Source organism: Somniosus microcephalus, chromosome 6, assembly GCF_052327205.1.
Source record: "Somniosus microcephalus isolate GS21.2 chromosome 6, FLI_Smic_1.0, whole genome shotgun sequence".
Lineage (NCBI taxonomy): Eukaryota > Metazoa > Chordata > Chondrichthyes > Squaliformes > Somniosidae > Somniosus > Somniosus microcephalus.
This window is the reverse complement of record NC_140992.1, coordinates 237670507-237686091: the sequence shown is the minus strand read 5'-3', so window position 1 is coordinate 237686091 and position 15585 is coordinate 237670507. Positions and strand designations below refer to the sequence as shown.

The 15585-nt window shown below is 43.4% G+C and overlaps 1 protein-coding gene across 2 annotated transcripts in view; it reads left to right on the top strand.

The window, feature by feature from the left end:
* zcchc14 (zinc finger, CCHC domain containing 14) overlaps positions 1-15585 on the top strand; it is a 126372-nt gene that overhangs the window by 65654 nt on the left and 45133 nt on the right. For both annotated transcript variants that reach the window (XM_085991590.1, XM_085991589.1), the window contains exons 5-7: positions 3570-3682; positions 5946-6040; positions 8636-8696. In XM_085991590.1, the coding sequence (XP_085847716.1) occupies positions 3570-3682; positions 5946-6040; positions 8636-8696 (269 nt within the window). The remainder of the gene's footprint in view (positions 1-3569; positions 3683-5945; positions 6041-8635; positions 8697-15585) is intronic.

Sequence of the window (15585 nt, the reverse complement as noted above, 5' to 3'; positions counted from 1 at the left end):
GATTTCCCCGTTTTCCACCACGCAGCCCAGGATACAGAGGCGCGTGGTGCTAAAGACACACTTATCCTCGTTGTAGGTGAGATTGAGTCTGAGGGCGGTTTTCAGAAATCTCGCGAGGTTCGAGTCGTGGTCTTGCTGGTCGTGGCCGCAGATGGTGACGTTGTCTAGGTATGGGTAGGTGGCTGTTAACTGGTTCTCATCGACCATGCGGTCCATCTCCCGCTGGAAGACCGAGACCCCATTCGTTACCCCAAAGGGGACTCTGAGGAAGTGGTAGAGGCGTCCGTTCGCCTCGAAGGCGGTGTATGGACGGTCCTCCGGCCTAATGGGGAGCTGGTGATATGCCGATTTTAGGTCGATGGTGGAAAACACCCGGTATTGCGCAATTTGGTTAACCATATCCACTATGCGGGGCAGAGGGTAGGCGTCTAGCTGGGTGTATAGATTAACCGTCTGGCTATAATCTATCACCGTCCGCTTCTTTTTGCTACCCTTAACTACTACTACCTGGGCGCGCCACGGGCTGGTACTGCATTCGATGATACCCTCCCGCTTGAGTCTTTCTACTTCCGACGCAATGAACCGTCTATCCTTCCAGCTGTACCGCCTACTCTTGGTCGCTATGGGTCGACAGTTGGGTGCGAGGTTGGCGAACAGAGAGGGCGGCTTGACCTTCAGGGTAGCCAGACCGCACGCTGTGAGGGGCGGCTGGGACCCACCGTAGGTAAGCGTGATACTTTGGTGGTGGCACTGGAAGTCCAGACCCAAGATCACGCTCACACAGAGATCTGGCATTATCAGTAGTTTAAAATCTCTGTAATCAGTGCCTTTTACCGACAACATAACCGCGCAGAAACCTGTAATTTTTGAGGTATGAGTCTTATCAGCCATGGCGATTTTGCCCTGTGTGGGGACTATCGTTAGTGAAAGTCGTTTTACCAGGCTAGGATGAATAAAGCTTTCGGTGCTCCCGCAGTCAATCAAGCATTTAACCTTGTTCCCATTTACCTCTATGTCCATCATCGATTTAGACAACGGATGCGGCCTGGATTAATCCACTGTAATCGAGGCCACCAGTGGGTCCTGGAGGTCCGTGTAGTCGGGGCAAGATGGTGGACTCCATGAGGGTGGACAAGATGGCGTCCAAGATGGCCGCGCACGCGGCGGTGGTGGAGTTGGAGGCGGGGTTCCCTCTGCAGACTTTACTGAAATGTCCTTTCTTCCCGCATTTAAAACAGGTGGTGCCCTTCGCTGGGCACAGATGTCTGGAGTGTTTGTCCTGGCCGCAGAAGTAGCATTTCGGGCCCCGATGCATCGCGGCAGTAGTGGGGCTCCTGGGTGGGGGCTGGGGCTCCGATGGTGCTGGGCTGGCCTGAGACCTGGGAGGTGAAGATGGCTTCCAAGATGGCGGCCCCCACGGCGCGCACGAGGCGGAGTGGGCCGTTTGGCCTGAGGAACAGGATTCAGAGTTCCTCTGGGCCATATCCAGCGATCGCGCTATGCCCATAGCCTGTTTTAAGTCCAGTCCCTCCTTTTCAAACAGTTTCTGCCGAATGTAATTTGAACTGAGGCCCGCAATAAAGGAGTCTCGGATCAGCTCCTCCGTGTACACGATGGCAGACACGGCCTTACAGTTACAGTCTCTGCCCAGTACTTTTAGGCTTAGCATGAAGTCCTCTAGTGACTCACCATGCCGCTGCGTGCGAGTAGTCAGAAGATGCCTGGCGTACACCTCGTTTATTGGCCGCACGTAGTGGGCCTTCAGAATGGTGCAGGCATCCCCGTAGCTGGTGGCATCTTGGATGAGAGGGGAGACCTGATGGCTCACCCAGTTTCGCAGGATTCCCAGTTTCACGTCTCCGGTGGCGGTTACGGCTGCTATGGCGGTGGATGAGTTTGCGATGAAAAATTCGAAGCATTGGAACCAGTGTCCGAACTGTGTGGCTGCGTCTGAGGCATGGGGGTCCAGATCCAAGCGCTCTGGTTTCAGGAGTCGATCCACCTTGGTGTTTTAGTGATTAAAATTGATGTGCCATCAATAACTCAAAGACAAGGAGTTTAAAGGATTCAACTGAAGGCTTTTAATCACTAAGAACATTGCAGGTCTTTCCACATCGGGTTCGTCTGATAGAATGACTCATACAGCTCTTGAGACCTTTATATGACAAAAGACAGGGGCGTAGCCAATACACACAATAGGGAAAGGGGGCGGTACACACAATACAAAGCAGGTAAAACACAGGGGCTGATGAAGGCATATATTTCATCATATTTATTTTTCAAAAAATAAATGTTTGAAATATTTAATTAAATGCCATTTTGATCAATTTTAAATATGTGATTTTTTTAAATTTGAAGTGTACATGTATTTTGGGGGGTATTCCCATTCATACTTATGAGGATTCCGTACATACGGAATCCTCATAAGTATGATTGAGGATCCCTTTCTTTCATTGGTTAGGCCGGCCCACGTGGGCCACTATGCAGGCCTACGCATAAAGATCCAGGAGCGCAAGTGCCCAAACCTCCGGGATCATCAGGTAAATTCATAGATTTTTTGTTGGTCGGAGGCATCCGCCTGCGGGATGCCTCCGACAGCAAATTCAGGGCCAATTTTTTTGAAGGGGAAGCAAAATAATATACTTGCATCTTATGCCAGTACTGCAAATCCAGGTGGGAGGTAGAGCAAAAAAAAATCTAAATAGCTGAGAATAAGATGTTTGAAAAGAGAACAAATTAAGTTAATTGTAACTTAAGCAAGTTTTATGAAGTTGTAAGTAAATAGTATTACAAATATATTTAAGGTATATGTGATCTAGTATTAGTAAGGCATGTAATATTTTTAGTGTGCGTCAATTGTGATGTATTGCTTTAGTAAATTTATACTGTATAATGATGGGTGAACAGTGCTATGCTTCGGCAGAAGCAAGACTGCAGTAAACATCACAACCTACATTCCAGATCCTGACTATTTGTGAGCAATGCCATGGGACATTCATTACATTCTAAATTATGCAATGTAGATCAACACAAGCCAGAAAAATCAACAAACCCATGCAAGACTTTAAATTACATGCAATTAAAATTTTTGTTCTTTCATTTGTAGAAACAAAACGCCTCAATGTTCTATCATTCTTGCAATAAACTAACAAAACTGGAGCAAAAAAACAATTTTCGTGGGTTATCCACCCAGATTCTGACCAGGCAAAACATGCCTGAAATGACATGCGCCTGTCCAGTATTCCCAAAACTGGTGTGCCACGAAACATACTTGAATCTGGTTGCACCCTCACCACTGAAACTACAGAAAAATTAGGGGTTGTGGTACCCCCCCCCCACATCTCATTTACATGGAAATGCACTTGTTCCTGTTACCCCTCTTGGGAAGCCCTGAAATCCCATAGTTACATAAAGGGAGTGGAGACCCAGCATCACGCATCTCCAGCCCTATTTCCTGTCATTATTATCCAGGGAATAATCTTTTCATGGGCACTAATGGCAGGAAAATCAGTCCCATTTATGTTTGGATACTACCATATGTCAAATTAAAAATCATCTTAATTTTGCAGCTTCCTCAAATATTCCCAGATGAGAGTTTGCAAAATGCCATTCCAGAAACCACCAACCATGACTGTTGCTATACAGAAGAGAGAAAACATGCGGATCTGGAACCTTATCTCAGGTGAAAAGCTTAATTACATGATCAGTTGAGTATTTAGATCAATGAAAAAGGCACGATAAAGTTGAAAATATAGAGAATAGCCATGCAGAATCAATGTAGATCATAAAACCAATTTTCAACATTCATTTTAAAAGTTTAAATGTTGAGTAGGTAGATGAGGTTTCATGGCAGCAGGTGAATACGCTTTCTCCTTGCTACGCTAGCCTTGGCGCTACGGAGGGAGTTTATAGATTTGCCTGGGGCAGACATCGCGACAAGGCATGTCTCCAGTGAGATTCCAAGACATGTCTTAGAATTTCTAGCATTCCAAACAGGTGTCTAGAAGAGCTAGTGTTGTGGGCATGACCAAAAGAATCCCACAGTGTCTGACTGCAGCCTTTCCAGCCTCCTCTATCCTATAATTATACAGAAAGGACGCACATGAAAAAGAATGATATCCCAACTGAGATAGCCCTAAGAACAGAAATCTAAAAATGAGTTGGGGAATATACTAAATGCTACTGTCAACCAAATCTGATCCTCAAAGCTAGTAACTCTGTCCAAGTATGTACATCCAACTTAAGGTACAATTGTATTTTAATGAACACAATGTATAATGGCTCAACTAATATTTAAAGCTGTGAAAGACACATTTAAAAAAGTAAAAAAAAATTCTTTGGGGGGTGACTTCATATTAATGGATATCTTCTTTATGGTTTTGTTCTAAGTATGTCTGCTTAAAAAAATTATTTTTCTATTAGCATTATTTGTATCTGCCTTTATTGCCATTAAACTTAAGTGCAATTTCTTAATGTTATCACTATAAAAGGTACCTGTCTTAACTAACCTTGGTTAGAGAAGATATTAATGGCCCAGAAATTCCGGTCGGAGGCTTCCCGCAGGCATAAGCCCCCCGACCTGCACAAACTAACCGCGCCAACCGTAACGCTCTGGGCCGGCATAGAATTCTGTTGATGTGCCTCCTCAAACTGCCGGTGCGCAGGGCACGCGTATCCCAGGGGCACAGCTAGTTTGCAGCGTCCCTGGGATCACGTGGGCCATGGGGAGCCAATCGGAGCAGGGAATCTCCATTCATCGATTTCTATGAATAGAGATCACCCTCAAAACATAAGTAAAACTTCAAATAATTTTTTTTTTTAAATCACATTTTTAAAATGACTATAAATTACATAAATTAATTATTTTAAACAAAAATTTAAATTTTTGAAAAAAGTTAAAGTTTTAACGGGGCTAAAAATAATCTTACCTTTCTTTAAAGTATTTTTTAAATGATAAATAAGTGTTAAAAAAATTTATTTTACTGATATCACCTCTTACCTTGTTAAAAGCAGGCCTTGCGCCAACTTACCCGGACTGCATCTACCTAAAAAAACCGGAAGTTCCAGGCGTACGCGCTGCCTCTCCGGCACAGGCGTTTGACCTGCGAACCCCTTTCTTCAGAGAACAGAAGTTCTGGTTTCCAGCGCATGCGCAGTGCATGTGTGAAACCGGCACTTCCGTTGGCCCTACGGGTGAGTACACAGCGTGTAGGGAACAGAATTTATGGGCCATTAACAAGCTAGTATATGAACAAAACATTATTATTTGATACTGTGGAGACACAGGGATACATTTTCCTTTTCATTGTCCAGGTGTCAGAACTTAACGGCTGGAATTCGGGCACAAGTTACTCACAATTTTACACCATGAAAATTAATGGACGGAATATTGTTATGTAGCTTGCACTTAAATTTGTAAAAAGTGCTTCCGACCCATCGAGCTTTTTATGCCTGGATGCTGAAGAGTAAATCTGCTATTATATAATGGTAAATCTAATCCTTTTAACTCTCACTGCTCCTGGTATTAGTATGTGGGTAAAGTGAGCTAAAATATAGCAGCAGATGTTCAGTTGCTCTAACAAGAGTTTTATGTTCATGTTAACTCAACATTTATAAATTCCAGTTACAATTTGTACACTTCACATTTTCCATATTCCATTATATTTTGTATGGCTGTTGGAATAAAATTCAAAACACTCCAGAATGAGGTTGTATAATGGTGTTAACCTTAAGTCTTCATCTTCAAATAGAGCCAGTGTCTAATTTTAAAGATTTCCTTACTGGGTTGCCATCTTTTCAGTCTCAAGAGACTTGTAATAGTAACATGTTTTAAACTGGATTTAGGGTTGTAGTTTGCATCAAATGCTTCAGGTTAAATCCATTGTGGTATTCATTTAAAAATGTATATACATATATATTACTGAATTTTTTAAATTTTTTCTCAGATACCTGGTATCCTTGCCATCTCATACGTTGAAAAGTGATCACATACAGAAATTTTTCTGCACTGCCACAGTCAATCATCCCACTCAGCATTTGAGTAAGTAAACGGACTCTTTTTTTTGACCATTTGGGTTGGACTTCTATTTGAGAATGTGTACCCTCTTATTGGGCAGATATGCTACCCCCAAGCTACTTTGAATGCTGGTGCACAACTGGAGCGTAAAGACTGTCCTTTTTTTCTTCTTCTCTGTACAATGTAGCTAACATCAAGAACACAGTGAAGTGAAGTGAAAGTTCAAACTCGTTATCTGTTTTTGGACCAGACATTAATTTTTTTTAGTCATTCACGGGATGTGGGCGTCACTGGCAAGGCCAGCATTTATTGCCCATCCCTAATTGTCATGGAGAAGGTGATGGTGAGCCACCTTCTTGAACTGCAATCCATGTGGTGTGTCAGAGCGGTTTGATACAACTGAGTGGCTTGCTAGGCCATTTCAATGTCAACCACATTGCTGCGGGTCTGGAGTTACATATAGGCCAGACTGGGTAAGGATGGCACATTTCCTTCCCAGATGGATTTTTATGATAATCTGGTAGTTACATGGTCACCATTACTGATACTAGCTTATTATTCCAGATTTATTTAATTAATTGAATTTAGATTCCCCAGCTGCTGTGGTGGGATTTGCATTTGTGTCTCCAGATTATTAGTCCGGGTTTCTGGATTACTAGTCCAATAACATAACCGCTATGCTACCATTCCCTTGTATCTTGAGCATAGCTTGGAATTGAGGGCCTTTACTTGGTCTTGGTTGCAATAGGTTGGTTGCTTATATTGAGGCTGGGCATTTATTCTGGTCCCAGATGCCAGCACTCCACCAATACACATACTTTGTCTACTGTAAAATAGAGGTCCTGACAATTTCCAAATCAGTTACTGAAATAAAGCTAACTTTGAAGGATAAAGCAAAAGAGAAAACAATTCAGCTGTTAATACAGAAGAGTTTTGCTTGCCTAAAATACAAGCAAGTGTACGAGCTTTTTTGGGAGAGATAAAACCATGAATAGGTTTCAACTGATGTCCATATGCTGTCGTCTGGGATTTTGGTGGTCATGTGATACCAGACTCAACAACAACAACTTGTATTTATATAGCATCTTTAACGTAGTAAAACGTCCCAAGGCGCTTCACAGGAGCATTATAAGACAAAAATATTGACACCGAGCCACATAAGAAGAAATTAGGGCAGGTGACCAAAAGCTTGGTCAAAGAGGTAGGTTTTAAGGAGTGCCTTAAAGGAGGAAAGAGAGGCAGAGAGGTTTAGGCAAGGATTTCCAGAGCTTAGGGCCTAGGCAACAGAAGGCACGGCCACCAATGGTTGAGCGATTATAATCAGGGATGCTCAAGAGGGCAGAATTAGAGGAGCGCAGATATCTCGGTGAGGGGGGGTTGGTTGTGGGGCTGAAGGAGATTACAGAGATAGGGAGGGATGAGGCCATGGAGGGATTTGAAAACAAGGATGAAAATTTTGAAATTGAGGCGTTGCTTAACCTGGAGCCACTGTAGGTCAGCGAGCACAGGGGTGATGGGTGAATGGGACTTGGTGCAAGTTAGGATACGGGCAGCCGAGTTTTGGATGACCTTAAGTTTACGTAGGGTAGAATGTGGGAGGCCAGCCAGGAGTGCATTGGAATAGTCAAATCGAGAGGTAACAAAGGCATGGATGAGGATTTCAGCAGCGGCACGGGCAGAGACGGGCGATGTTACGGAGGTGGAAATAGGCGGTCATGGACTCTGTCTAGAACTGGGAAACATCAAGCCGTCTGGACCACCTTCCTGTAGACCAATACTAAATGCCAACTTTTGAACCCCACAGCACACTTCTGCAGAGCAAAGGATCAGTTAATTTTGAAAAGAACACACACCAGCACTGATTCTCAGCTATGCAAAAAAAAGGCAACCCAACTTAAAAACATCCATGGAGAAAGTGAGATAGCCCATTGCATCTTTTTCTCGCTGTGCTCTCCCAACCTGAGTTCATCTTGGATCTTCAATGTATATAATTACTATATAAATATGCACATTTACACCATCAGTGTATTGTCCTGTAACTTCTGTGTTGTGCCTTTTACAAATCAGCGCTGCCCTTAATTAACCCATGTCTGCCGAGATATTAATTTTATCCAGTATTTTGCCTTCCAGAAGTTTACACACTACCAATGTTAGGCTAATTGGTCTGTCGTTACTTGGCTTATGACTTTTTGAGCAGCAGTGTAACCAAATGTAGGAATAGACTGTGTCTTCCAGTTCACAGAACATTGCTGTCTGACCATGTATTTTGCCCCCCAAAATCACATATATAAAAGAAAAGCTAACTGCAAAGCATGACATAATAGGATATGTCTCACAGATTTGTCTTGTTTTCTATTTCAAAATTAGAATCTTGACACATTTTTGCTTGGCTGGGTTACAGTTGGCTTGGCTTACACATAACATGTGAAAGTATGAACTTTAAAAAAAAATTGTATCTTTAAAAGTTCAGAATATTTATTACTGGAAATGCCTACTGTGAAAGATGTGTTTATGGTTATTATGATTGTGAAGCTTTGAGTTCTATCTGTAGAATTTGAAGATACATGAGCTATAAAGAAAATTATTTGTAATGCTGTGCTATGTATTTTTCCTGTCCAGATGCCAACTCCGTACCAGTGATGTTACACAAAGCTAACACAAGCAATGGTGCAGCTGTAAGGTAAGCATAGCTTTGTGCATGATGGCAGCGGTACCCAAGATTTGTGGATTGTTGGCTGGTGCACTGCTGTAATAATTAAATCTCAGTTCTGAATTCATTAAGGATGCCATCATTGCCATGTCTATATTGATATAGCTCGTTAAAAATGATTTTTTTTGCCTTTTAGTGAATCAAATTGCCTTTTTCTTGTAAGTCTTGAAAAATCATCATTCTGCTACATGAATGAAATTACATTGATGGTAACTCAAATTTGACATTTAACTCTGATTTGAATTTGAATTTCAACAATTATAAATCTGTCTGCAGTGTTTAAAATCCACATGAAGTTTGAGAATTAATTGAGCAGAGGAACTGTACAGCTCTACCTGTACCTCCCATCCTGGTGCACAAACTTTTTTCTTTGTTACAATTTTCAGAAGTTTTAACCACTAAATTATGGAGTTTACATATTATTCCTAAGTAACAGTTTCTTGTATTGGAATAAATTGAATTTGTTTTTGCTCTGCAGAACTGCAGTAAACTTAACTGATGCTAAGGATCATTTGGATCTTTAGTTACTGTGTATGTACAGAAATATATGAAACAATTTATACAAAAAAACTCAAATAAATACTAAGTATTGCTTTTTGTTTGTATGTTAATACATAATTGTATTCTCATAGTTTAGTGTCTTGACTTGATTTTAGGTTTGCTATAAAGTTCAAGTAAGCACTCATCTAGTTTGCCCCAAAATACTGTATTTGGATCAGAATTTAAAAAAATAGAAACTGCACACATTTATTAGCAGGTACTCTGAGTCTGCTGGATAAAACCACATTGGTTCCTTAAGCAAATCCTACTCACTAATATCAATGAGAGGTGACATGTAACCATGAATGTATTTAAATTAATTATTTTCAATGAAAGTATTCTATGTTATCTGTGGAAAAATTGTAGTTCCCGCATAGTACTAGACTGTACTGTTGATGTTTCCATTTAAAATGGCCAATTTGCAAATGTCCATTCATTCAGAAACACAATCTAAATGCAGGCAACTAACCAATATAGTTTACAAAACGAATTATTTGTTTTAAAATGTACTGCTGTCTGAGTGAAATTTGACAGCAGATTGATTTTATATATGTTCTATAAGGCACTACAGATTGGAATGCTGGGGGTACTTTTATATTTTGATCAGAAGTTCTATGCACAAGAAATTTTGGTAAATGGATCAAAATTCAGCTTAGATATTTACCTACATATTTGTAGCACTGAGGCATTGGTCCAGATATTCCGATCCCTACGGGTGGGTACACGCTGTGTACCCACCCGTAGGGACATCGGAAATGCCGGTTTCAGGCATGCATAGGTCATGGGCAGCACGGTGGCATAGTGGTTAGCACTGTTGCCTCACAGCGCCAGGGACCAGGGTTCAAATCCGGCCTCGGGTGACTGTCTGTGTGGAGTTTGCACATTCTCCCCGTGTTTGCGTGGGTTTTCTCCGGGTGCTCCGGTTTCCTCCCACAGTCCAAAGATGTGCGGGTTAGGTTGATTGGCCATGATAAAAAAATTGGCCCTTAGTGTTAGGGGGGATTAAATACGTGGGGTTACGGGGATAGGGCTTGTGTGGGATGGCTGTCGGTGTAGGGACCGGGTGCTAGCGTTTGGATGATCAGCCATGATCTCGTTGAATGGCGGAGCAGGCTCGAAGGGCCGAATGGCCTACTCCTGCTCCAATCTTCTATGTTTCTATAGCGCATGTGCTGAAAACCGGCATTTCCGATCGGTCAGATCCTCCGGCTGCCCTGGAGAAGGGCCTCTGCAGGCGGATAGTTCCGCTTTTTGGAGACCCTCCGCCTAAGGCCTGCTTTTACCAGGATAAGAATTCCCCCCAAAAAAAAATTTTCACTGATTTATCATTTAAAAATACTTTTAAAAAAGGTACGTTTATTTTTAGTCCTGTAAAAAACTAATAATTTTTTTCAAAAAATTAAATTTTTGTTTAAAATACTTAATTTATTGTAATTTCAAGTCATTTTAAAAATGTGATTTAAAAAAAAAATGTATTTAAAGTTTTACTATGTTTTTGGGGTGATCTCCATTCATATATTTGACAGGTCTTCCTGTCAAGTGTATGAAGGGAGATTCCCTTCTTTGATTGGCTCCCCATGGCCCACGTGATCCCAGGGATGCTGCGAACTACCTGCGCCTCTGGGATACGTGGGCCCTGTGCACTTGGAGTTTGCAGAGGCCCAGGAGCGGAAGCGTGTGCGTCCTGGGAGCCCTCGGGTAAGGGCGTAGATTTTTTCCAGATCGCAGGCCTGCAATCGGAAAATATGGGCCATTGTTTTCAAAAGAAAAAAGATCGCTGTCATTTAGGGATTGTATGTTACAAGGCGGCAGAATTACATAGATACACTGCCTTCTATAACATGTAAGCTTCAAAATCTAAAGCTTCTTGCTGTGGAAATCAGAGAAGTGTGAAACTTGTAGGATTATTTTAAAAGTGGTCATGTCTTCGCTATCTTAATGATTCTTCCCCTCCCCGCCCATCTCTCCCTCCCCGCCCGTCTCCCCCACCACCACCCTTTGAGTACATTTGCATTAAGGTGCAAACGCTAACTATAAAGCCTCTAGATTTCAACAGGAGACTCCAGACCTGATTTATAGTGGAATCTCCATGATCTGCCATTGTGCAGAGGACCTGCTGATCAGTAATGGCCAGTCTGGCCGATTAACAATCAGCAGCACTCTGGTGAATTATGGATCTTCCTCCCTCAAGCATTTGATTTGATGAGTCACTGGAGTGGATCAACCAGGTTCCAACCTGAGTGACAGACAGGTTTAAAAATCTGTGTGAGAATTTGCGGCCTATAAACCAGGAAGTACAGGTTTCCTGCAGGTCCTGCCGAATTTAACGGCAGGACCTGTTTTAAAATTTTTGACTGGCTGTCGGGTGTGAAGGCAGCTGGGGGGCGGAGCAGAGGTAAGTCTGACAATGAGGAGTCAGACATCGCGGTGGGAATTGGCCAATCACAGGGGTCCGATCGTATGGAGGTTAGCTTGGTGGGCCGGAGGAAACACTCCTGGTCCACAATCAGTGCTGTAAAGGCACTTGCCTGATGGATCTGGCCCTTCGTGTCTCCCTTCAGCTGCCAAGTATTCGGAGGCCCGGGACACGTGGCCTACAGGCATTAAAACTAAAAGTTAAATTGGAGGCACACAGCCTCCTTAAAGTATTTTAGTGACCGACCCGCGTCCTGAGCAAGTTGGCCACCTTCCCCCCCCCCCACTCGCCAGCCCACCTCCATTAAAACCGGAAGTGGGCAGGTTGGGGTTGGATTGGCCATTTTAATATTTTTAACACCCCACCCGCTCTGGAGGGTTAAAATTACCCCCATAGTATTTTGCTTGGCATTATGATAAGGTGTTATTCTTAAACGCTATTTGAAAGTTTAGCTAAAATTTCCATCTTAAGGAATTATAATTCCAAATCTCTTTTACCCTCTCATTCCTCAGAGATCAAATGCAGATTTTCTGCAAGATGTTTTTTGTTTCTGAAAGACTTTGACTACCTGCCTTAATAACTGAAGATTCGGGGTGGCAAGCAGTGACTAGTGGGGTACCGCAGGGATCAGTGATTTGGCTCCAGCTATTCACAATATATATCAATGATTTGTGTTAAGTCTGTGTGTTCTAGTTGTATTTAAGATTAATTACTGACACAACTACAAGAATAACGTTTCAACAGGTCTTTACTAGTTGGAGGTCAGGGCTATACTAACAGCAATATCACTACACAGTACTTATATACCGGTGGTCACCACCGGTATTACGTATACAGCAGCCAGAGAAAGTAGTACATCTCTTAAGGTGGAACAGGCTTAAGTTCTCTTAAGGTGGAACAGGTTACATACACCACAATCCTCCCTTTTTAGCTTAACAGTCATATCCCCATTTAACATAACATAATAACATATATACATATATATAACTTCAGGTATAAACAGTTCAAAGGTTCAGTCTCTCAGGAGGCCTTCTGATTCGGGTTGGATAACGCCTTTCAGTGGTCTCTGATTCTTGTTGCTGAGGTGACTCCTCTAGTTGGTTTCCTATGTATTGGACGTCATCATCAAGTACATTCCCTGCCGAGGTAGATGCTTCAGGTTCATTAACGTCTTCCACAGTTGTCTCTGTCGCAACCATGGGTTCGACCCTTGCTCTCGATTCTACCAGTTGATCCGCATGACGCCTTATCACATTGTTACCAATATCTACTGTGTACATCAGAGGTCCTTGTCTGGCCCGAATTGTTCCGGACTGCCATTTTTCGTTTCCATAGTCCCTTGCCAACACTGGTTGTCCTACGTCGAAACTTCGAGTGGTCTTGTTATTAATATGCCGGAACTGTTTGTTTTCCACTTCCCTCCGCACATTTGGTTTTAACAAGTCCAACCTGGACCGCAACCTCCTGTTATAAAACATCATGGCAGGACTTTGGTTAGTTACTGCATGAGCGGCGTTTCGATATGCCATTAGGAAATTGTCCACCTTGTGTTGTAGCAGAATCTGATCATCGTTCATGGCCTTTATTGCCTTTTTGAATGTTTGGACAAATCTCTCGGCCAACCCGTTTGTCGCCGGATGATATGGGGCAGAGGTATAATGTTTCACCCCATTCTTCTTTAAGAATTTTTGGAATTCTTCCGACACGAACTGTGGTCCGTTGTCCGAACATATCTGTTCTGGCAATCCGTTCCTTGCGAATATTGTTCTTAACGCCGCAGTTGTCTTTTCTGAAGTAGTGGTATTCATCTTGATCACTTCTGGCCATTTGGAAGGTGCGTCCACCACAATTAGGAACATGGAGTCCATGAATGGACCAGCAAAGTCAATATGTACGCATTACCATGGGGCTGAAGGCCATTCCCATGGGTGTAGCGGTGTGATCGGAGGTGCCTTTTTGGCACCCAGCGCAGCTTTTCGTCAACTCCTCTATCTGTTGGTCAATACCCGGCCACCATACATAAGCCCTAGCAAGACTTTTCATCTTAACTCCCCCCAGATGACCTTCATGCAGTTCCTTTAGAACTCTTTCCCTTAACTTGGGAGGAATAATCACTCTTGTCCCGTACATCAAAGTACCATGGCAGACGGACAGCTGGCCTCGCCTTGCCGAGAATGCCGGTAACAGAGGATCACCATGTGTTGGCCATCCCTTCACTGTCACCTCGTAGACTCGGGACAGTGTCGGGTCGTTCCTGGTTTCTCTTTCAATACTTGCATTGGTGACTGGTAAACACTCGATGATGGTCGCATGAAATAACTCAACAGGGTCAACTTTCGTCGTCTCTTCTTCTTCAGGTAGTGGCAGGCGCGACAGCCCATCAGCATTGCCACGCTGCTTTGTACCTTTGAATTCTATTTGATATTGATGTGCCCCTAGGAAAAAGGACCATCTCTGGAGTCTCTGTGCTGTCATCACCGAAACACCCTTCTTAGGGTTAAAAATGGATACCAACGGCTGATGGTCTGTCAGAAGTGTGAATTTTTGGCCCTGCAGGTAATGATTAAACTTCTTCACTCCCCATACAAGGCTGAGAGTCTCCCTATCGATCTGCGCATAGTTGCGCTCAGCGGAGGTCAATGATCTGGATGCAAACGCGACTGGCCTTTCCGTGCCATTTGGCAACTTGTGTGAGAGTACTGCCCCAATACCATATGGAGAAGCATCACAAGCCAACCGAATAGGCAGTGTCGGGTTGAAGTGAGCCAACACTTCCTCTGAGGTGATCAATTCTTTGCTTTTGCGAAATGCCTTCTTACAGTTTTCGCTCCATTCCCATGGTACCCCCTTCTGTAAAAGAGCGTTCAGCGGGTGCAGTACCGTGGATAGATTCGGTAGAAACTTATGGTAATAGTTAATCAATCCTAGAAACGACCTCAACTGAGAGACATTATCCGGAGCGGGAGCCTTTACAACTGCCTCTATCTTGTCAGGAGACTTATGAAGCCCCTCCCGGTCAATGACATGACCACAGTACGAGATCCGCTTCTGAAAGAACTCACATTTCTGCCGATTAACTCGAAGTCCATACTCTTTCAGTCTGTTGAGCACCAGTTCCAAGTTTGCGAGGTGTTCTTCATCACCATCTCCTGTAATCAGAATATCGTCCAGGTAACATTGTGTGCCTGGAATTCCCTGTAACACCTGCTCCATGGCCCTCTGCCAAATTGCTGGAGCCGATGCCACTCCAAAAACCAGCCTATTATACCGGTACAAACCTCTATGCGTGTTAATCGTGAGGTACTGGCGTGACTCTTCTTCAACCTCCATCTGCAAGTACGCCTGCGCCAGGTCTATCTTGGTGAAGTGTTTCCCGCCAGACAACGAAGCAAAAATATCCTCAATCCGCGGAAGCGGATACTGCACCGTGTGAAGCACCGGATTAACGGTGATCTTGAAGTCTCCACAGATGCGAACCTTCCCTGGTTCTCCTGGCTTGTTGCTCGAAGGACGTTTCATAACGGGAACAATGGGCGTAGCCCACTCACTCCAATCTACCTTAGACAGTACACCTGAACGTTCTAGCGCTTCCAGTTCCGCTTCTACAGCAGGTCGTATTGCATAGGGTACCGGTCTGGCTTTGAAAAATTTTGGGTGTGCATGTTCATCAATCTTGATGTTTGCCGTAATTCCTCTCAGTGTTCCCAGTCCCTGCTGGAACACCTCTTTAGCATCATCCAATATTCTGGACAATCGTTTAGGTTTGACATCTGTTTCCCCGGAATCTACCGTTAGTGCCTTTAAGGAGTGCCAGTCCATATTCATTTTCCTAATCCACTCCCGTCCCAGTAGTGGTGGACCTCCTTCAGGTAGCACATATAAGTCCATTACTTGGCTTTCTTC